The 22,356-nt window shown below is 54.2% G+C and overlaps 3 protein-coding genes across 7 annotated transcripts in view; 1 reads left to right on the top strand and 2 right to left on the bottom strand.

Annotated features, from left to right (window-relative positions):
* Positions 1–12,098, top strand: part of IFT172 (intraflagellar transport 172) — a 38,964-nt gene extending 26,866 nt beyond the window's left edge. For 4 of the 5 annotated variants that reach the window (XM_061989583.1, XM_061989582.1, XM_061989581.1 and 1 more), the window contains 12 exons: positions 350–459; positions 940–1,003; positions 1,146–1,232; positions 3,704–3,820; positions 4,307–4,417; positions 5,889–6,008; positions 8,294–8,389; positions 9,041–9,100; positions 10,170–10,268; positions 10,604–10,757; positions 11,595–11,686; positions 11,936–12,098. In XM_061989583.1, the coding sequence (XP_061845567.1) occupies positions 350–459; positions 940–1,003; positions 1,146–1,232; positions 3,704–3,820; positions 4,307–4,417; positions 5,889–6,008; positions 8,294–8,389; positions 9,041–9,100; positions 10,170–10,268; positions 10,604–10,757; positions 11,595–11,686; positions 11,936–12,025 (1,200 nt within the window). In that variant the 3' untranslated portion in view covers positions 12,026–12,098. The remainder of the gene's footprint in view (positions 1–349; positions 460–939; positions 1,004–1,145; positions 1,233–3,703; positions 3,821–4,306; positions 4,418–5,888; positions 6,009–8,293; positions 8,390–9,040; positions 9,101–10,169; positions 10,269–10,603; positions 10,758–11,594; positions 11,687–11,935) is intronic. The other variant, XM_061989584.1, reaches the window with a different exon arrangement.
* Positions 12,099–12,360: 262 nt separating this feature from the next.
* KRTCAP3 (keratinocyte associated protein 3) lies at positions 12,361–14,977 on the bottom strand. Its single transcript, XM_061990191.1, has 6 exons — positions 14,768–14,977; positions 14,624–14,683; positions 13,844–14,044; positions 13,508–13,642; positions 12,968–13,059; positions 12,361–12,822 (listed from the first exon to the last, which is right to left on the bottom strand). The coding sequence occupies exons 1-5, from the start codon at positions 14,975–14,977 to the stop codon at positions 12,976–12,978; spliced, it is 690 nt and encodes a 229-aa protein (XP_061846175.1). The 3' UTR covers positions 12,361–12,822; positions 12,968–12,975.
* A 100-nt stretch (positions 14,978–15,077) lies between these two features.
* NRBP1 (nuclear receptor binding protein 1) overlaps positions 15,078–22,356 on the bottom strand; it is a 41,116-nt gene continuing 33,837 nt past the window's right edge. Inside the window, exons 8-18 of the mRNA XM_061990348.1 lie at positions 21,059–21,142; positions 20,763–20,821; positions 19,550–19,648; positions 19,342–19,474; positions 18,952–19,054; positions 17,027–17,077; positions 16,791–16,926; positions 16,654–16,707; positions 16,186–16,249; positions 16,060–16,115; positions 15,078–15,855 (exon numbers count right to left, since the gene is read on the bottom strand). Coding sequence (XP_061846332.1) covers positions 15,757–15,855; positions 16,060–16,115; positions 16,186–16,249; positions 16,654–16,707; positions 16,791–16,926; positions 17,027–17,077; positions 18,952–19,054; positions 19,342–19,474; positions 19,550–19,648; positions 20,763–20,821; positions 21,059–21,142 — 938 coding nt within the window. The 3' untranslated portion in view covers positions 15,078–15,756. The remainder of the gene's footprint in view (positions 15,856–16,059; positions 16,116–16,185; positions 16,250–16,653; positions 16,708–16,790; positions 16,927–17,026; positions 17,078–18,951; positions 19,055–19,341; positions 19,475–19,549; positions 19,649–20,762; positions 20,822–21,058; positions 21,143–22,356) is intronic.

The following is a 22,356-nucleotide window of genomic DNA, read 5'->3' as shown; positions in this document are numbered from 1 at the left end:
CCAGCCTGCTGAAAAAGCAGTGCCATAGGAAGGGAGAGCTCTACCCAAGGGAAGGAGGCCAAGTCACATCTTGTGGGAAGTGGGTGGATGGCTCTATCCAGAGTTAGGCAGCACAGGGTCTTCGAGGAGGAGGAAGAAGGGGAAGGGATCAAGTCTTCTGGTAGTATAAGAGAGCCAGGCCTTGGGAGGAGGCAGTAAGCAGAGAAGGGGGGGATCTTTTAGAAAGAGACTTTCTGTTGCTGCTGTGTGCTGCTGTGTGCTGTGTCATTTCCAACAGCACCAGCTCCAGCCTGGGCTGCAGGGTACCGTTGGGATTTCATCTCCCATGAGACTGTGTCTGGTCCTGCAGGCAGCTGAACTCTACCTCAGCTTGGACCTCATCCAAGAAGCTATTGATGCCTTCATTGAAGGGGAGGAATGGAGCAAAGCCAAGCATGTGGCCAAGGAGTTGGACCCCAGGTATGCCCTAACCTTCTCAAATTATACTCTTCCTGCTCCCTCTCCCATGCCCAGATGATCCCTCATCCTGTCCTCTCCTGCTGCCCCCGGGTTCTCTGGATTCTCCCCATGGTGCCCTTCTAAGGCTCAACAGGGCATATTCTCCACATCTGCCTTTCCCAAGCCATTTTTCATTTTGACACTTTCCTGTTACCACACATCTCGTGCAAATCACCGTGCACTTTTGTCCTATCCCTACCTCCCCTTCCTGTGTCATAATCCTGTGCATGCCTTTCTGAAAGTCCCATGATCCCTTTCTCTCTGCACACATTAGATTGCTCTAGATCCTTTCTTTACCCTTCTACCTATGTTCTCAGCAGCAGGCCAGAAGGATGTGGCAAAGCTCTACATCCTCTTCTTCCCTAAGTAGAATCCAGCCTCTGCACTGATGCAAGACAGGTGTTAGTCTCGCTGCCTATTAAGACTCTTTCTGCCTGGTAGGTCAGAAGAGTATGTGGACCAGCGTTACAAGGAGTATTTAAAGAACCAAGGAAAGGTGGATTCGGTACGTGTCTGGGGTATCTCACGGGTTGGGGAGTGGTGTCAGGATCTGTGCTCATCCTTGGGGTGTTTCTCATGGGGCTTTTGCTGATGCTGGTAGGAAACCTTGCCTGCACAGTGAGGTTACGTTTGCTTTCCGTCCCCAGCTGGTGGGAGTAGATGTCATGGCTGCTTTGGATATGTATGCAGAACAGGAGCAATGGGAGAAGTGCCTGGAAGTTGCAGCTAAGCAGGTGAGTGCCTATGTGAGCCCGGAGGAGATAAGCGTGGGGCACTGGCTCTCTGAAGCAGGGACAGCAGGGATGAGTGGGCAGGGCAATGCAGGACAGGGGGCCACTGCAAGCACCTCAGAAACACCTCTCCACTGACCCCAGCCTAGCCAGTCAGGCCTAGTAGGGAAGCATTAGAGCCCAGAAGCATATTGGGGTTTAATGTTGTGATTAACGGAGCATTGGAAAGAGCTAAATGAGTTGTTTGGGGTGGAAATAATTGGTACCATGGCAACAGAGATTTGTAAAATAAAGCTTTCTTTCTACATGTTCCTTAGGGGCCTGGTGCCAGTAGAAATGAGACATCATTGTCCTGAAAGCAAAATTGACATTTTTTCATTTTTATTGACCTAAAACTAACAAAATTACCTCAGCAGAGTGGTAAAAATGGAGAAAAGCAACATGAATCTCTTTTGCAGTGCCATTCCAATGCAGGAGCAGGAGGAGAAAGCTCTAGGCTACCAGGATCTACTTCTATGGTTCATGTGCTTTCAGTGGTTATTGTTTACTGATTGGTTGTGGATTCAATAGTTACTGGTAATGGAGCTAAACCGAGGGCAGGAGTTGATTCTTTGAAATGAGGTGTTGCTTCAGATTGAGTGACAGGGCAGCGCCTGGCAATGGGGTCTGCAGTTAGTGGGGACATCCCAGCCAATCCCTCAGGCAGACTCTGGGAACCTGGACGAGCACCAGTAATGTGTCGTGCCCAAGTTTTGGAACTTTGCTTCCCACACAGTAACCACTAACCTGAGTTTGAGCTGTGCTACAGCAGACTTGACTTCTTTTGACTCAGGCTGCTTTTATGATATGAATGGTCTCCTTTGTAGTGGTTGTTATCTTGGAGATTTGTGTGCTGATGTTCTAATTATCAGGCCATACCAGCACTGATCTTCTTCCATAAAGAGTAAGGTCATGCTCAGTTCAGCAGTAAAGGCTTTGTCAGTTTTATTGTCAACTAGACACAACTGTACAACATTTCTGTTTGTGCCTTGCTGTGGTTTAACCCCAGCCAGCAAATAGGCACCAAAGAGCCCCTCGCTTGCTCTTCCCCTCGGTGGGATGGGGAGGAGAACTGGACACCCTCATCCCCCTAAAACACATGGGTTGAGATAAAAACAGATTAATATGTAAAGTGAAATTAAATAATAATGATTAAATATAGTAGTAGTTGTGATGGAAAGGAATATAACAAAAAGAGAGAGAAATAAAATCCAAGGGAAAATAAAATGAAACAAAACAAAAAAAGACCAAGTGCTGCCCAATACAGTTGCTCCCCACTCACTGACCAATGCCTGAGCAATGATCCACCAGCTCCCTCCAGTTTACATACTGGGCATGAGGCTGTATGGTACAGGATATCTCTTTGGCTAGTTCAGGTTCAGCTGTCCTGGCCATGCTCCTTCCCAGCTCCTTGTTCTCACCCCAGTCCACTTGCTGGCAGGTCAGTGTGAGGAGCAGAAGTCTCAATACTGTGCAGGCACTGCTGAGCAGTAACCAAACACCCCTGGGTTGTCAACAGCGTTCAGCACAAACCCAAAGCACAGCCCTGTACCAGCTACTAGGAAGAAAATGAACTGTATCCCAGCCAAAACCAGGACGTGCCTCTAAGAGAGCATTAGCACAGCCTTGGACCATAACCAGTGCATAATATCACTGCTTTTGACTCAGCTGTTTCCATTTATCGAAACAGGTCACATACCAGACACAAGCTTTATCCCAAACTGTCCTGTACCTAGCATTTCAGCAGCACCTGCATCTGAGTGCTCAAGTCTCAGGCATATCACTGGGGCACTAGTCTCTCTTCTGCTTAAAAAAATTGCTGCATTGCTCATTTGTTAACAGGATTGCACATTATGCACCATCTTCTTTATCTCATTACTCCACTTAAGCCTGTGTGAAACAGATCTTTCCTCAGTTCAGTTTTTGCAAGGCCATCTAAAGTCGGTCCTCAATGAAGTGTTTGTGTGATAGCAGAGGTATGAGCAGTGTTCCAAGAAGGCCTGCTGTCCCAGAGGTCTGACACCATTGGAATAATGGACTAGAGCAGCCTTGCAAATTATGAATGTCTCCAGTCCACAAAGCCTTTTGATTCATTCTTTCAGTAGACTAAGGGCTGGTTTACAATTGGTACCTCTGGTACCAGACTGTGGAGATACCACAGCCCTCTGGGCAGATTCCTTTGGCAAGTTGTGAGCGGCTGGCAGACGATTTTATTGCACATGTGAAGGCTGAGCACAGCATAGGCAGAGTTAGAGGTGTTGAGGGGGGCCCAACCCCAAACCCAGGCCTGTTGTGTGCAGTCTGTCTGCTTACCTGCACTCTCTCTTTGGGACTGAGGTGTATGGTTGTGTGACAAACATCTGAAACCATCCCACTGAGTGACAAGTGTTCAGTTCCTGAGCCTCATGCCACTGCTTTCTGTGTGCCTTCTGCAGAACTATAAAGTCTTGCACAAGTATGTAGCTCTGTATGCAACCCACCTCATCCGGGAGGGCAGCTGGGACAAAGCCTTGAGCCTCTATGTGCAGCATGGAGCACCTGCCAACCCACAGGTAAAGAAGATAATGTGACACCCCACTGTGAGTTGCCAAGAGCATGCTACGATCTGCTGCATGAGTCAGACTTCCAGGCCAAAACTGGGATTGCCAGGGGTTCAACATGTCCAAGGTACTTCAGTCCTGCTGTGGATTCTTCCAGAGGCTCCCCAGCTAGAGGGCTTAAGGGCCATCTCCTGGCATGTTCTTCAAGGGGAAGGAGCAGAGGGGAGTTGAGTATTTGTGTATATTTTGAACACCTTAACCACCAAGTCTAGAATAAAAGGAACCATGTTTTCCTCTCTGAGAGCACTGGCTGCAGGAAGGAGCCTTCCCCATTTCCCTGCTTGTCCTGCAGCACTCATTGCAAGCAGCAACCTGCTGCTGCAGGAGCCTGTGTGCAGAGCTGCCATTGCCTCAGCCTGTGCCTGGCAGCAGGAAAGCCCTAGGTATTCCCTGCCTCCCTGTTTGGCTGCCTCAAAGTTTCTTTCCTTTTTGTTGCAGAATTTCAACATTTACAAGCGTCTCTTTGTGGAGATGGTGAATGCCCCTGGCCTGAACTGTGATGAGGCCTACACCAGCTGGGCTAACCTGCGTGATGTTCTCTTCAATCTGGTGAGTGTGTGCCCAGGCCACCACTGCCTCTCAAACTCCAGCATCCTGGTGGCACCTGGCAGGGGAGATAGGGCAGAGAGGAAACTTAGGAGGCTCAACAAGAGCAAGTGCAGAGTCTTGCACATGTGGAGGAACAACCTCAGCACCAGGACAGGCTGGGAGTGACCTGCTGGAGAGCAGCTCTGTACAGAGGGACCTGGGAGTGCTGGTGGGCAGCAAATAAACATGAGCAGCAACGTGCCCTCGTGGGCAAGAAGGCCAGTGACACCCTGGAGGGCATGAAGAAGAGAGTGGGCAGCAGGTGGAGGGAGGTTCTCCTCCCCCTCTCCTCTGCCCTGATGAGGCTTCATCTGGAGTCCTGTGTCCAGTTCTGGGCTTCTCAGCTCAAGAGAGACGGGGAACTGCTGGAGAGAGGCCAGGGCAGGGCTACCAAGATGCTGAGGGAACTGGAACGGCTCTGTGAGGAGGAAAGGCTGCGGGACCTGGGGCTGTTCAGCCTGGAGAAGAGAAGGCTGAGGCAGGATTTCATGAAGACTTACAAGTGTTTGAAAGGAATATGTCAAGAGGATGGGGCAGCACTTTTTTTCTGTTGTGTCCAGTGATAGGATAAGTGGTCATGGATAAAAGCTGTAACACAAAAAGTTCCTCTTTTTTACTGTGAGGGAGTCCTGGCCCAGGCTGCCCAGGGAGGGTGTGGAGTCTCCTTCTCTGGAAGTTTTCAAACCCACCTGGATATGTTCCTGTGCCCCCTGATCAAGGGGAACCTGCTTGAGCATGGGGGTTGGACTAGATGATCTTTAGAGGTCCCTTCCAACCCCTACCATACTGTGATTCTGTGGACTGTAAAACAACAGAATCCTGTGAAGTGCACATGGCTGTGCAAGAGAAGTCAGGTAAGAAGATGACCCTGCCAAGGTCTTTAGCACTCAAGGCCAAATTCTAAAAGTGAGTCTGGACATTGGGACTTGCAGAGCTCCCCATGTCACTGATACCTGGGAGCTTGTCCTGTGCCCACTTCCCATCCTACACTCATACTCAGCAGCCTGGGTGGGCCAAGGACCTGGAGAAAGCATAGAGCCACCAAGCCTGGAAATAGGAGTCCTCCCCATCTCCCCAGAAATGCTTGCAGTCTTCTGCTCCTTCTTCCTTGTTTCAAAATACCTCAGCCAGAGCCCATGATTGCCTCCTCTCAATATCTGTCCCTGAAATACCCACCTCTAGCATATACAAAAGCCACAAATCCCACTTCGTCCACGCAGACTCAGCCCTGCTTCCAGTGTTGCTTCAGTACTGTTGGCTTTCCCCTTCTCCCATCAGCACTCTGTAGGGCCTGGTGCAAACAAGGCCCAGCCCTTTCCCAGTGCTGAATAGTTGAGATCCTTCTCTCTCCCGGCTTTTCTCTGGCTTCAAGTGGATGAAGACTGCCCTTGTGCTCTGATATTCTCATTTACTCTCCTTTTCTCTTCTTCAGTGTGAAAACTTAGTAAAGTCAAGTGAGGCAAACACTCCAGCACACGAGGAGTTTGAGACAATGCTGCTCATCTGTCACTACTACGCCACCCGCTCTGCTGCCCAGGGCGTGAAGCAGCTGGTAAGGGCTTGGCAGTCACCACCCTGTGTGGGGAACCCTGTGGGAAGGGGCAGCCTGGGGGCCTGCCATAGTTGACTATTCCACTTCACAGATCACTCGCACACGTTGTGGGTGCACAGGAATGGGACTGTGGTGGTTTGGGAGCCCACCATGCGGAGGCAGAACTGGAGATGATCTTCTCTGACCTGTCCCCAGGAGCTGAGCCTGATTTGCAAACCAGTGGGAAGCTGATCTGTGTGCTTGGCTGGACCTGGGAGGGCAGAGGCACCGGGAGAGATCTAGGAATCACCAAAAATGTAATCTGCCAGAAGGGGCATTGCTCTTCAGCTGGCCTGGGAGCTGCTGAGCCTCACATATGGTGTTGAGACCAGCTTGGCTCAATGGAAGGCTTTGGGAGCTTGTGGGCCTGTATTCTGGGCCTTTTGGGAGATGATATGCTTTGGGAGCTCATGAACCTGTGTGCTGGGCCTCACAAGGCACTGTAGTTTTGAGACTTAGGTGCATTGGGATTTGTTCTGGGTCACAATATACAGCTGAGTCCCTGATGAAGTCTTGATCCACACGGGATTGTGGAATTGTGACAGTGCTGTATGAGTGTGTGGGGTGGTTTAAACCTGGCTGGGTGCCAGATGCCCATCAAAGCTGCTCCATTTCTTCCCCTCATCAGCTGGACAGGGCAGGGAGAAATATGATGAGAAGCTCACGAGGTCACTCAGGAATTACCACTGTGGACAAAACAGACTCAACTTGGGGAGAATTAGTTTGATTGTAACAACCAAAACAAAACAGGGAAATAAGAAAGAAAACCTAAAACCACCTCCCCCCACCCCTCCCTTCTTCCCAGGGCTCTCCCTCCTCCCCAGCAGCAGTGCAGAGGGGTGGGGAATGGGGGTTATGGTCAGTCCATCACAGATGGTCTCTGCTGCAGCTTCCTCTCAGGGGGAGGCCTCCTCACACTTCCCACTGCTACACTGTGGGGTCCCTCCCATGGGAGACAGTTCTTCACAAACTGCTCCAATGTAGGTGCTTTCCATGGGCTGCAGTCCTTCAGGAGCAGACTGCTCCAGTATAGGTCCTTCCCAGGTCCTGCCAGGAACTTGCTCCAGTGTGGGCAAGTTCACTCAGACACCCCCCTGCTCTGGTGTGGGGTCCTCCCCAGGCTCAGTTGGGTCTCTACTCCCCCGTGGCTGCAGGGGCACAGCTGCCTCACCATGGGCTGCACCACAGGCTGCAGGGGAACCTCTACCCCAGCACCTGGAGCACCTCCTCCCCCTTCTTCACAGACCTTGGTCTCTGCAGAGTTGTTCATCTATTCTCACTCCTCTCTGCTGCAGTTTTAGCCCCTGCTGGTGACATGTTAATCCCAGAGGTGTTCCCTTTGTTGCAAATTAGCTCAGCCTCAGCCAGCAGTGGGTCAGTCTTGGAGCCAACTGCAAATGGCTCTGTTGGACACAGGGGAAGCTTCTGGGACCTCCCCTCAGAAGCCACCCCTGCAGCCCTCTGTTAACAAAAACCTTGCCACGCAAACCCACTCGTGTGAAACTGAAGCTATGAGAGAGCAGGCTGTGAAAACTAAAGGTTGCCACAGCTGGGATCTCACAGGGGAGACTGAGGCTTCCCACAGGTCTGTGTGTAGATGTTGGGAGTCCAGAGACATGTCAGACAGAGACAAATGACCCAGAGTTGTGGAATGTTGAGGTCTTGGGCTTTCAAAGGAGGAGTGGCCTCCCCAGTTCTGATGTGATGAGAACCTGTCTGGCAAGCAGAAAAGGGAAATCTCCCTTTAGTTCCTCACTCCCACTCCCAAAGTCTTACGTGACTGAATACAAGAAGAAAGGATTGCTGTGACTGTGGCTGAACACTGAAACAGGTTTCTTAGCAAGGGTAGAGAATCTCTGTCCCTTGAGATCAAACCTGACCAGCCTGCTGAAGCTGACTGTTTTGAGCAAAGCAGCGGGGGTGGACCAGGTGGTCACCAGAGGTCCCTGCCAACCTCAACTGTTCTGTAACTCAAATAGCTGGAGTTCAGATGTGGCTTCTAGTAAAAAATAGCAAGGTCTGTAAAGCCAACCCTAATCTTCATTTGACAGTCCTCATGTGTGTTCACATAGTGAGGGTGCAGAGAGTCAGGGCTGGAGATTTGAACCTGTTTTTACATGTTGGGAATATGTGGGTGGTGCAAAGTCCCCACAGTGAGTCTGGGGCACTTCATGCTCACAAGATCCCTTCCAACCCGATTCTTTCTGTGCTGACTGTTGTGTCTTTGCTGCACTCCGTGTGTGTAGGACACTGTGGCTGCCAAGCTGTCCATTTCCCTGCTGCGGCACACTGAGCTCCTCCCTGCAGACAAGGCTTTCTATGAAGCTGGGATAGCTGCCAAGGTAAGAAGAGTCTGCCACCAGAGCAGCTAAGGAGGTGAGGGACCCTGGGCTCAGGGATTCTCAACTTTATCTTCCCCTATCCTCCCGCAGCTGCACTGGTAGACCAGTAGCCAGACAGTGGCACTGGAGGCCTTTCCTCAAACATGCCAGCCTGTGTTCTGTCACAGAATGGCAGAAACCAGTGGGAGGGCAGCCCTCAGCTAGCAAGGAGACATGAACTGCAGACCTGGGAGGTGGCTCAGAGGCCACATTACATTGCCTGGCTGTGTCAGTGCAGGTGCAAGACTCCTGACTGCTCTGCTTTGCTGTGAGTTACCTGAGTGCTGCCTCACTCCTGAGGCTACAGGCTCCGCCTGCCTGCCCAGACACAGTGACACACGGCAGCATGTTCTCACTGATGCTATCTGTGCACTAATGCCTGAGTCCATCTTGTGGGACAGCCTATGGCTAGTGGGCTTGTCCCAGTGCTTGCCTGTGAAGCTGTCCTTGGGGATGGGAGAGTGAGCTCAGACGCACACTCTCCTCCTCCATTGCCCATGTGGGATGGTGTGGCACAAACAGAACCACGTCTTTCCTAGGCCTTGCTCAGGCAGGGAGCTGTGGCTGTGGAGATGGGCTGCCTTGCCTCACATGGGCTTCTTCTCTGTACAGGCAGTCAACTGGGAGAACATGGCCTTCATCTTCCTGAACCGCTTCCTGGACCTGTCCGACGTGCGTAGGCCGCTGCAGGGAGGGCTGTCGTGCTTACAGAGGGGGCTGTGAGCCAGCACACATCCTCCGCTGGCCTGGGCACTGCTGAGGCTTCAGTGTGCCAGCATGTGTTTGAGCTGGTGCCAACTGGGCACCCTCACAGGGGGTGTGGAGGGACCTGCCAGGCCAAGTTAGCCCAATCATAGTCTTCATGGCTTTCAGGGTCATTCCCCTTGAGTTGCTCCAAGGGAACGAAAGTTACCCTTCCTTATGAGGACAGTTATCTTCCTTATGAGGAAAGGCTGTGGGAACTGGGGCTGTTTAGCCTGGAGGAGGCTGAGGGGAGATCTTATTAACATATACAAATATGTAAATGGTGGGTGTCAGGAGGCTGGGACATCCCTTTTTTCTATAGTAGCTAGCAACAGGACAAGGGGTAATGGGATGAAGCTGGAACACAAAAAGTTCCACTTAAACATAAGAAAAAACTATTTCACTGTTCAGGTGAGGGAGCCCTGGCACAGGCTGTCCAGAGGGGTTGTGGAGTCTCCTTCCTTGGACTTCAAGACCCTCCTGGACATGTTCCTATGCGACCTGATCTAGCTTGACCTGTTTCTGCAGGGGGGTTGGACTAGATGATCTCTAAAGGTCCCTTCCAACCCCTACCATTCTACAATTCTGTGATACCCAAGGCGTAGAGAGCATGGCTTAACACTTTAGCCACTGTGATGCAAGGCTCAGGAGTCTTGACTTGCAGGTTGGTCACCAGAAAATGCCAAACCCTAGGAAGCTGACAGACCTTACTGTACCAGTCTTCCAAGTGCTGTCAGCAGGTGCTGGGGGAAAAAAAATAGCTCCCCATTTAATCTTTCCCTTCTTAGAGGCCACCTAATGAGTGTGAGTGGTACAGAATTTCAGGGGTGCTCATTCTCCAAGGCTGCAGAGAGCCAGGAACTCTCATGAGGGCCTGGTCACAGCAGCACTGACAGGCCAAAGCGTCAGCAGTGCCTCTACAGCCTCATGATGTAGATAGTGCTGGAGGCTCCCAAGGATGGCATTGCCTTGTGCTCCACCACTTCTCCTTTCTCAGGCCATTGAAGAAGGCAACCTGGATTCTCTGGACCACTCTGATTTCCAGAGCACAGACATTCCCTTTGAAGTGCCGCTTCCCGCCCAACAGCACGTGCCTGTGAGTGTCATTGGCCTCCTTCAGCTCCCGTGAGCAGTTGTGCTGCTGCTGCAGGGCCCCCTCTGGGCAGGGCCTAGGGCAGGGGTGGGACAGGGCACATCACAGGGCATGGGGTTGTACTGGGCCCCGCCACGTGCCCCCAGCTGCCCCCTGCAAACAGGTAGCCCCAGGGCACACGTACCCTGTGCACACCGGCACTCTTTCTCATGGCCCCCCATACAACCATACACAGGCCCCTCCAACACACGTGTGTGTGTGTGTGTGTGTGTGTGTGTGTCCCACGCTGCGGGGCACCACAGGCAGTGGCACAGGGTGCAATGGCCTCTGCCCCACAGGAGCAGCAGCGCGAGGAGGCGAGGGACTGGGTGCTCACCATGTCCATGGACCAGCGGCTGCAGCAGGTGCTGCCGTGCGACGAGCGCGACACCTACGAGGCCTCTCTGGTGGCAGCCAACACGGGGCTGCGCTCCCTGCCCTGCGTGCTCACAGGTATGATCCAGGGCAACCCCAGCACAGCTCCCAGCTGCCATCCAGGGCAGCCCCAGCACACCTCCCAGGTACCAGGGAGGACACAGGCCCGTGCAGTGGGTAGGAACATGCTGCGAGGGCCTGGGAAAGTGTAGGCTCTGCTCTAAGGGGAGAAGGGAGATGCTGCAGGGACCAGTTCTGCTGGAGGAGATGGAAGAATTGATCCATATTTTACCGTGAGAGTGACTGAGCACTGAACAGGTGGCACAGAAGTTGTGGCATCTCCATGCTTGGAGATAATTGAAAATTGTCTGGACACAGTCCTGGGCAACCAGCTGTGAGTGACACTGCTGGGGGAGGGATTGGACCACACAGACCTCCTACAGAGGTCCCTTCCAAGGTCATCCTTTGTGTGTGGCAGATTCTGTGACTGCTCAGTCTCTCACAGCACTGCCAGAGATCTACACATGCTCCACTCTACAAAAGCTCTATCTATTGTGGCAAGTACAGTCTCTCCCCCTTGCACACTTCAGGCAGTGAGGGATTGTGGTGCAGGATTTAGGGTGGATGGGAGAAGGGGTGAGCAGGGGCCACCAGCAAAGCTCTGGCTCCAGAGGTTGGGAGCAGGGTGCCATCAGTTGACTTGGGTGTCCTTGCCAGAGCTCAGCCTTCACCTTCCTTTGACCCTGCCACTGTGGGCAGCCCCTTTCTCCTTCTGGTCTCTCAGTGCCAGGGGTGGAATTGACCCCCTGACATGCCCTGGGGAGCAGCCCCAGCGAGGGCAGAGGGAAGGGGCACACAAGGTAGGGGTGTGCTGTGGGGCTCAGCTCGTTTCTGAAGGTGGTGTTGTGTGACCAGGGTACCCCGTGCTGAGGAACAAGATTGAATTCAAACGGCCAGGCCGAGAAGCCAACAAGGACACATGGAACAAGTTCCTGATGGCTGTCAAGGTGAGCTGGGCACCCATGGGCAGGGAGACATGCTGCAGGGTGTTCAGCCCCTCCTGCTGACAATAAAACATTGTCCCACTGGGTGGAGATGCACTGAACCAGGGTGGTTTTAAAGCTCCCTCCCCATGTGCTGCTGGGTGGGGATGACTCTCCCTTAAGGAGCTGGGGCAGCCCCAGCCCTGCCTGTGCAGCTCTGTCAGCTCCCGTGGGTGCCCCCTTCCCAGTGCCAAAGTCTCTCTCATTCTGCAGACATCACACAGCCCTGCGTGCCAAGATGTGCTCAAGTTCCTCAGCCAGTGGTGTGGGGGACTCCCGAACACCAGCTTCTCTTTCCAGTGAGATGGACCATGACAGCTTTCAGCCCTGTTCTGCAGCACCCTCCATTCTCCCCTTCACTCCCTAAATAAACACGTCTCCCAACCCTGCTGTGCTTCTGTTTGTCAAGGGCTGCTGAGCCCAGGACCACACCTGTACTGTAACCCAGTTATGCCAAACATGAGCCCTCTGCCCTGAGGGGTGACTGTCACAGCGGGACAAGGCTCTGTCTGCATCCTTGTGCCTGCTGGGGGAGGGAGCATGGCAGTGGGCTCACACACCAGCTGCACTCTCCTCCCAGCACTGGGCCCAGCTCCCAGCATGCATCCACCCCAGGGAGCCACTTACAGCAGGCAGTGTGAAAAGGAAAACTTTTATTTACTCAGGGAATTGACAAAAGGATTCTTTACCTTCCATTCCTTTGCCTGCCTGAGCACAGGCACAGCCAGCTGACCCTGCCTGCTCTGCAGCAGGGCCACCTGGTCCCAAGGCCAGCCCCAGCACCTCTGCTTGCCCCCATCACTGCATGTAAAAGACCATCGGAGCCTTTAGTGTGCCAGGAAGGGCCCTGCAGCTTGGGGAGAGAAGGGGAGAGTATCCAGGGCCCATGGCACCTGCGGGGCAAAGGCTGCTTGGTGACCTTGAGCAGCTTGTGCATGGAACCCGCAGGTTTGTCCCAGGAGGGGTGGTGGGGCTGAGAGGTGAAAGCCGTATCCCTCCCCATCCCCTGCAGCCCACTCGCCACATGCCTGCATCTGGGGCAGGAGCACGGGGCAGGTGCAGCTTCACCTGCCTGGATCACAGCTCTCCTGCCACACCACCTGTGAATGAAAGAGCTCATGTGAGCACAGGATTATGCTGCAGGGCCTGACCCCACACTGGCTGCTCTGGCCAGTGTTTGTAGCATGTGGCTGGGAGAGGCCCTACTGCTCCTGTCATCCAGGCACAGCCCAACACTGTACTCACCTCTCCATCTATGCACGAGACTCAGCCAGCCCTGCCAGGAGCTGCTGCATCTCACGGGGTGGCCTCTCCTTTGCTGGACCTGGCCCAGCCAGCTAGAAAGGGGGAAAAAAGAGACATAGAAACACATAATCGTTGAGGTTGGAAAAGACCTTTAAGGTCATTTGGTCCAACTGCTAACCCAGCACTGCCACAGCCATCACCAAACTATGTCCCATAGAAAGAGGGTCACGGGGATGTGTGAGGGCTGGACCAGGCTAGGGGGGGAAGCAGGGTGGCTTTCACTCAGGACAGCACAAGTTTTGTTATCAGATGTATGGAGAGAAGGGTCCCTCTGCAAATACCCAAGATGAGAGGGTCACCAAGGCTGGCTAGAAGACGTTAAAACTTGGCTTTCCCCCCCTCCCATTGCTGCACAGCTTTTTGTGTGGGAACAAGGGCCCAGCAGCAGAACCCAGCGCCTTCAAATTGCATCAAACCAACAGCAATGGTGAGGCAGAGGCAGGGGAGACCTGTCCAGACTGATAGGGCATAGGGGCATACCTGCTCTTTGCCGTAGCTCCTTGCACAGGGCCCAATGCCCCGGAAGATCAGGGCCACCACACAGCACTGGCCAGACAGCACAGCTTCTGAAGCTGCCAGCACCAGGGAGGGGAACCAGAGTGCCAGGGCTGTGTCCTGTGGAGCAGAGGGTCCTCAGAGAGGTTGTGGGGGGAGCACTGCACTGACCCCCTGCACACGACTGCTCACAGGACGAGGAGAGAAAGGGAGCAGGAGGAAGAGAGTGAGTGGGCAAAAGAAAGGGAGAGAGAGATGAGAGGAAGCACAGCCAGAAAGGGTGGGAGGGAGGACAGGGGTGCGGTGCAACTGCAGACTCACGTAGATGCGCGTGGTGTTGAAAGGACAGTCGTTGGTCACGATGGCTGCGCGGGCATCCGCGGGCAGCGCCGAGCTGTTGCAGCCCGTGACAAGGCGCATGCCCCGGCTGTGAATTGTGAGGGCGATGGCCAGGGCCAGGCCCACGCTGCATGCTGTGGACAGGAGGCAGTTCACCAGGGACACACTCAGCAGGGTCCAATGCTACGGGCAGCAAGGAGAACACATGAGAGCAGGGCTGTCCAAAGCTGGGGCAATGCCAGAGCCACTGGCACGGCACGGGGCCGGGCACACGCCGCCTGGCACAGTCCTGCTGCAGGGAAATGGGAGTGCTGGGAACCCACTGACCGCACCGAGTGGCCACATGCAACCTCCTGCCCCTTCCAGAACGGCTCAGCCCTGCACTCAGACGAGGCTCTCGCATCCTTTGCCCGTTCTGTGAGCCCGGGGCCCTCAGATGGCCCCGCCACTGCTCCCGTGTCCGGGAAGCTCCAGCCGCGCTGCGAGCCGAGACTCCCCACGGCCGGCAGCCGCCTGACTCCATGTAGACCCTCCCCGCAGGAGTCCCCCGGTCGCAGCTTCACCCACCAGCTGAAGCGCTACGTCCCGGGACGGTGCCCGGTGCCCGCGCTGCCTTCCGGCGCTGCCGGCGGCACCTACACGCCCGCGGGCCGCCGACGCGGAAGGAGGCGCCGGGGCCAAGGTCCAGGGGAGCGGCTGCGGGCGGGGGCAGCGCCGCGCCGAGGCCCCCTCGTCCAGCTCAGCCGCCGACCCCGCACTCACCAGAGCTGCGCGGGACAGGTTATGCGATACCAGGATGGCGACGATGCCCGCGGCGATGCTCTGCGGGGAAAGACCCGCGCTCAGCCCGCGCCCGGGGCAGGGCCCGCCCCCCCCCCCCGCCGCCGAGCCCCGGCCCGCGCTCACCAGCAGCCCCGACACCACGGACACCACGTTGGCCGCCGCGTACTCGGGGGTGACGGAGCGGCGGGCGCCGGCCACGTGCCGCAGCACCGACCCGTGCACGATGGCGCCGAGCACCAGGCTGCCGTGCCCGAGCACGATCAGCGCCAGCCCCGCGCGCATCAGCCGCCGCGGCTCCGCCGGCACCCGCCGCGCCCCGCGCCCGCCCGCCATGGCCGCTGCCGCCAGCACCGCCCCCGGGCCGGGCCGCCCCGCGCCGCGCCGCCCCGCCCGCCCCCGCCCGCCCCCGGCCCGCACAGAGGCTGCACTCGCGTCTTTACAAAACCGTTTATTAAAAATAGGAAATGATAGAAATGAGATGCAGGAGCGGCGCCGGGCCCAGCCCCGCCGAGCACCCCGGGGCGGGACGGGCCCCAGCGCCCCTCGGGCTGCGCGCAGGGGAGCGAGGCCGGGCCGGGCTGCGGTGGGGACGCAGCCCCGGGGAGGAGGAGGCGGGCGGAGGGCAGGCGGGCGCGGGGGAGCCTGTTCTCTGGGCCCTGCCCCGGCCCGCGAAGGAGGGGAGTGACTGTGCCAGGGCCGGCGCAGAGCGGGGTGCGGAGAGGGGCAGGGGTGAGGGGCTCACACCTGCTTTCCTTTAAATTAAAAAAAGAACAAAAAAACATTTCTGTGCTGTGCAAAAGACACTTTGTACAATTCAAACAGAACAAACTCCATGCACATGAACGGGGCTACAGAACACCCCAAGCCAGGACCCAGCTCCACGGCACCACCTGGCAACATCCCAACAAAAACAGGGCTGGAAATAATACTGATGCGCAAAGTCCCCTTTTAATGGGCGGGCAGGGAGGATTGTCGCTGAGCCCAGCCACGGCACATGCAGGAGGAGCTTCCAAGCACTGCAGCTGGGGTCTTGCTGATGCCCTACAGTGATGGACAGACACAGAAGGGGGCACAGGCCACGACGCCGCACGGGCCGCCTGGAGCTGAGGGGGCTACGACGACACAGTCACTGCCGTCAGGGCTCCGTTCCGGGTGTAGTAGAACTTGCTGAACGCCTCTTCAAGTAAACAGGTAAGTCTGCTCTGGTCAGCCTGGGAAGAACAGGCTACAGTGAGGGGTAGGCTCTATCTACACAAAGCTGAGAGCTTGGCTGAAGGCTGCCAAAACATGGGGGGAGGGACAGAGCATGTTTCTCCTGTCACCTCAGCTAGAAAAGGCCTGGTGTGGCACAAGCCATCTCAGTTTGAGAAAGGAATGCAGACCTATATCCCTCCCTGAGCCCCAGCCCTGCCTACCTCACTGATGAATCCAAGCTGGACCAGTTCAGCTGCCAGCTCCTGGATGTTGTCATCTGCAAGACAGGGGAGGATGTGAGTCCCAGCGGGAGCCCCAGTGCCCCAGAGCAGAAGAGAGCTACTTACTGGGCTGCAGGTCACAGCTCAAGTGTCGATTCAACTTGTCTTCCAGTTTCAGCAGCAGCGTTAACTGGAGGGGAGAGAAGTTTTTGTGAGGGACTGTAGCCTCAGAGGGTGCCACAGGCTGGTGCCCACCACAGCCAGGCAGAAGTAGTCCCCCAGCTTCCCCTCAGGGCAGGAATCACCCCCCTCCAGAGCCCCCCAGGAGTCTAACAGAACCAAAGCTCAGTCCATTCCAAACCACAGACAGTAGCACCAGCCCCTGCAGGGAGCCTGAATGTGGGGATGCTGCATGCCCGGTCAGCCACGGGCACAGGCTTGGCTCTGGCTTTAGAGCCCAAAGGTGGCAGCTGTGGCAGCAGAGAGTCACATCAGGCACCAGCAGAAGAGAAGCTCGAGTCACTTGCTCAGCACAGCTGCCCTGAGATACCACCACCCCCTCCCCAGCATCTCTGCCAGAAGATGGGAACATACATGGTGCTTCACTCCCTCCTCTACTGACTCAATGTTGCACTGCATCAGCACCACCTGGAACAGAAGGAGAGGCAGTGGGTGAGGAGTGGCTGCTGCCCCCTAGGGTGGCCAGGGGAGGACAGGGAGGGAGCTCCCACCTTGCGGGTTTCCACCTCTGCAGGCTCCGGGGTCGGGGTCTTCACGGATGGGGGAGCAATGGGAGATTTCACCACCACCTGCTGGGGTTGCTGGGGTCGTGGCATCCCAAAAGCTGTGAGTGGGTAAATGCCATTCCTACAGGAAAGAAGCAGGGTCTGAGTTTGTGCCTCTCCAGAGTTTTTACAGTCTCACACATGGTTAAAGTTGCCCTTTAAAAAAAACAAACCTCCCTTACCTTACATCCTCCAGGAACTTGTCCAGCTCCAGTGCTGGAGACTGTGAGAAGCTGTGGGAAAAAAATGCACTGAGGTGAGAAGTCATCCAACAGAACCATCCACTCAAGTACCTTTGGATGCAATTTCAGATTGCCACATCCCACCCTACAGCCGGGTCACTGGGCAGGATGAGTGCAGACAGGGGCAGCCAACGGTGAGACAGACTGAAATCTCCCTGTACAGGAAGGAACTATCACAGAAGCCAAGGATGAGGCAACATTTTCATTACAGCAGAACAGGTGTCACCTCCCTGTAGAGCTGTACAATGCAAAGTTACTTGGAAGCCAGCCCAGTAACACCATGCTCCTGGTTTCTCAGAGCCTCCTCTTACAGCAGGACCATGAAGCCCGTGTCCCACCTCCAGATGAGCAGGAGCCTCTGCAGCACTGATGGCAGCATGTGATGAGTGGCTCCACTCCAGACTAGAAACTAGAAGCTCCGCCTCAGGATTTAATGCTCTGCTCAAATATTTCTCATTGGAGTTTGGGATATTTATTGTTATCTAACTTCTTTCCCAGATTGCTCATTCAGTTTTGTGCCTTCTCAGTGTAGTGTCCCAGAGGAAGCCTTCCTACCTGTTTAATTCCCCAGCTTCTTATCTCATTGAACATCTTCCTTGCTGGTGGCTGATGAAGGACAGGGAGCACTGACAACCCCTCCCCTTTGCACCACAATGTTGTCTGTCTATTGTTCATCCTGCCTCTCACCCTCGAGAGGCTCTCTGGGGCGACAGAGATTTCCATCAGCTCTCTGCTGTGCTTCCAGACCCTCCAAAGGTTGACACTGTACAGGTAACATCTTCAGACATGTCCCCCAGCTCCTGTGACCTCTCTCCCACAACCGAGCACCCTGATAGCATTTTGCTCCCATCTGCAGCTGCACACAGCAACCTATCCCCAACAACCTGGCAGTGATCTGTGCCTAAGGTGTTACTTCACAGCCCTCTCAGTCAGAGCAGCAGTTATTTCTAAAGCAAACTATTACTGTCTTCTGCGTAGCAGAGAGAGCTAGCAACAGCAGAATAGTCTACAGCAAGTATCCCATTGCATAGTATCATTTGGGTTGGAAAAGACCTTTAAGCTCCTTGAGTGCAACCCCTCCCCTCACATTCCCAAGTCCACCACTAACCCATGTCCCTCAGCACCTCAGCCACACGGCTTTGCAATAGCTCCAGGGATGGGGACTCCACCAGCTCCCTGGGCAGCCTGGGACAGGGGCTGACAGCCCTCTCAGGGAAAAAGTTCTTTCTCAGCTCCAATCTAAACCTCCCCTGGCACAACCTGAGCCTGTTTCCTCTTGTCTTGTCACTCATTATCAGCTCTACTTGCTCCATTCATATCATGGTCACTTACTTCGGGAGTCACTTCCATAATGTAAGTGGCCGCTGTGTAACTGACAGCTGCCCAAAACAGCCTTTCCCTTTGTATATTTAGGATAAGCTGCTCTGTTAAGGAAACACCGAGGAGCCACTTCTCCAGCACACTGATTCTCTCTGACAAGCCTGTGACTAATCCATTCACTTCTCCAGACTGTTCACCCAAGTTTTGCTAAGGACTGTTCCAACTACCGTGTGTTTGGATCCCAGCCTTCCATCTGGGGAGGAATTCACATCTCAGCTGCATGGAATCTCTTCACTGGATACACATGCCAGGTCTTCATCCACCCAGGAATCACCCTTCACAGAATCTTTTGTGCTCAGAGAGTGGTAAAGGAGCAGCCAACATCCCCATTGGCTCCCTTTTGTTTCCCAGATAGTGGCAGACAACCAACACTAGCTTGAAGGGAAGAGTGCCAGGCAGATGCTCCAGCGCTCAACCCCAGTGCCCTGGCAACTGTTCCCCATGCACCCAAGAAGCTCCCTCCAAGCACACCATGGGATACTCACATCATTTTGACTCCTTCCCTGTCCACATGATTAATCTCTGCCAACACTGCATTCATGTCAAGGTTTTTGGTCATTTCTTCTAAAGCATTTTCAGGAATCATATCTATTAAAAACAAACCCCGAACAGTCAGAATAACCCAAATTCCTTTCCAATCTACAAAAAGCACTAAAATCCCAGGAGCCTGGGGTGTTCCACTCCTGTGCACTCCCTCCCCTCCAGAGCAGGCAGGGCACCAGAGTCCTCCAGGCTCTGCAGTGAGCACAATTCTGTTTCCCTGGTCCCTGCCTGCTCAGAGCAGCATGAAGGTCCTGTTTCCAGGATGCCAGCTGTACTGACAGCTTAGCGAAGCTCTGCAGAACAGATGTGTCAGCCTGGGCCTCTGTACTCACGCTGATGTCCAACGATACAGTGAGCTGCCAGGAGCTTCAATGACGGCACCTCAAACAACGCCTGATGGAAAAGCAGCTCCCGGGCAGTGGGACGCTTGCCAGGGTCCTGCTCTAGACACTTCTGAATGAACTCCTGAAAGGCAAGAAGTGCATGAGACCACGTGCCATGCCGACCCTTCTGCAGGGGGGCTGATCTCTCCTCACTCACCCTCTGCAAGGGGTCCTCCAGCAGCTGGATGGCACTGTTAATGGCCTCCTGGGGCACGTAAGACGACTCTCCATTACCCTGTATTTCCAGCACCGCCATCTACAAACACAAAGCAGCTCGTCAGACTTCACTGAGAATTGCTGGCTACAGTGAACAGCACTGCCAAGTGTGAGATCACGACAGATGAGCTGTTTGGTGCTGTTTGAGGTCACAGCTTGTGAATGCAGAGAGAGGATGACCCCCTCATTGCAATAGCTTGTTTCTAGCACCCTAATGGAATAACAGGGAGGCCTGAAACTGTGCCAGCATCACCTTAAGACATTAAGTATCTCCATTTTCAATCTCATGATCCATTGACCTGAACTTCTGCTTGATAATCCCCATCCTCTAACTAAGCAGTAACTGGATCACTGCCAGAGTATGTCAGTGTCCTTCCTGGCTGTACTAGTAGCTCTGTAGCATGGGCAGAAGAGCAAGCACATGCCATCCAGAGCTGGCTCCAGTCAACATATCCACAAATTCCCAGCTAGGAAAGGCTGCCAAAAACATTCCAGAGAACATCTTAAGATTCAGCTTAAGTTTTGTTTCCTAAAAGTTGTGTTTCCACAGTTCTCTTCCTGCTTCACTTATGGAGTGTGTAGCACAGGATGAGAGTTCTTTGTGTTGTCTCTTTCTGACAATTCCTCCCAGTAAATACTCCTACCAGCAACTCCTGTTTCCTAGACTTGGGCTTACTGATTGCAAGGAGAGAGAGGAACTCCTGAGCTGCTAAGATCAGGTGTGTCAGACTTGCATCTGACTGCAACCAGCACCTCAGGCTGCGTATCAGGTGGGACCAGGCTGGCTCAGAAGAGTTAAGGACACATCCATGCTCACTGCCAGACACCACAGAAGAGCAGGTACTCCTCAGGAGGGCAGTTGTGTCCCCTAGGTTCTTTAAGTACAGTATGTAGCTGTGGCTCTTCCCACTGTCCAGGGGGTCTGACCTCAGAACTGGCAAAGACCCACAGAGCAATTACAAATTAGGAATTTTGGGCAGAACTGCACATTGCTGAGCTATTTACCTCTTGGCAAGGCAAAGCCTGTTTGGCTCATGGAACTTAGTGCCCTTGTTGCCACGCTAACCCACCCATAACCACAGCAGCTCCACAAGGACACTTCCTTCCCACAAATTCATTCTCTCTGTCCTATAGCCAGAGGGCTCCAGACTCACCTCCAGTGCACACATTCCAAAGGAGTAAATGTCCACAGCAGTGGTGACATTGGCGACCTCTGTAACACAAATAATGCTGTTATCAGCGCCCCCTGCACTTGGCAGCACCCGCAGGGCCACATCCACACTGAGTTATGATAACCCAGCAGTCTCCTCCCTTTCCTTTGCTATCAAAAGACAGAGGAGCTGAAGCACTTGAGCAGGCAAGTAGCTCCAAGCTGTGAGTAGCATGTTCGTCCCAAGCAGCGTGAGGAGAGCCCCCCAGAGCCAGGCTGGCAGCTGCAGCCACACCGTACCTCCGTACTCCGGGGCAAAGAAGTGCAGGTTCTTCTGCTCCTCGCGACAGGTCTTCACGTGGTTGTTAATCGTGTCCGGTGCCACTAGAAGAAAGCCATGAATGCTCAGGACACGGGAAACCACAGCCCATCCCTGAGCAGCCCCCAGGGAACACATGCCAACCCAGGCCCCAAAGGGGGAGCAGAGTGAAGCTGTTGGCCCTCATTAGTCCCTCACCTCAGGCTTCCTGTCCTGATATATTTCCCTGTTCCTTCCCTGGCTGCAGCTCAACTAGGGCAGCTCAGCATTAGTCTCCAAAAGCAAACCTGGAGACCACAATTTTTGCTGATCAGGAAGACAAGTTGGAAGGGGTCTCTGTTGAAGTGCAAGTCCTGAAAGTATCTAACTTAAATCAGCCCTATAGCATTTGTCATGAGAAACAGCTATAACAGAAGCCCTAGGAACAGCCAGAGATGCCAAGATCACCACAATCACTCACCACCTCAGGGACAGACCTACAAGGCAACTCTTCCACATATCTGCAGGACCCTGGTGCCAAAGTGCCTCAAAACAAAAGTCACACAGAGCTGCTAAATGAGGATGTGACTAGCTTGATGGCAGAAGCCTCTCAGGAGCCAGCAGCTCCACAGCAACAGCCACAAACCACTCAGAGCTACAGGGAGAGAATAACTCACAGCCACAAGAAGAAGCAGCAGAACACCACTAGGGACTCCCCCTAAGAGACAGGCCTTTGGGACAGACACTTCTGAACAGACTATAAACAACTCCCCAAAACTAAGCAGCTGCCTCCATCACGGAGAAACACTGAGGCATGCAGGGTGCATGGAATCACCATCCTTCCTGGAGCTTCACTTCCACCCCCAAATCTGCCCAGACCCACTCTCAGGCCCATTTCCCACTTTGTCAGCCCCACAGACAGTCTCAGCTGGCCCTGCTCTGCACTGCTACAGTGGGGACCTGACAAACTGCTTGGCTTTTTCCAGGCATTCCTGGATTAGGACAGGACACACAAAGAGGATTCCCAGTTGAATGAGACTCAACTAGTTCCCAGCCTCAGAGATGAGATGTTCTTTGGGCTGTAGTCAGATAAGATAGATCTTTCTTGGTATCCCAGCTCAGCCTTGCTGTGTTGCACACATCCAATCATATGACCTTATTTGAGCACTGGAAAGGGAACTTGCTCCAATGGCCAGCATCCGCTTTCCCAACTAGCCATTTATGAGCAGTTTGCTGCTTTTTGTTCTTGTGCTAGCTCCTATCTTGTGAGTCCAGCAACATTACTTCATTCCTAGTACTT

Source organism: Colius striatus, chromosome 2, assembly GCF_028858725.1.
Source record: "Colius striatus isolate bColStr4 chromosome 2, bColStr4.1.hap1, whole genome shotgun sequence".
Taxonomy (NCBI): domain Eukaryota; kingdom Metazoa; phylum Chordata; class Aves; order Coliiformes; family Coliidae; genus Colius; species Colius striatus.
This window is presented reverse-complemented; position numbering and strand designations above follow the sequence as displayed.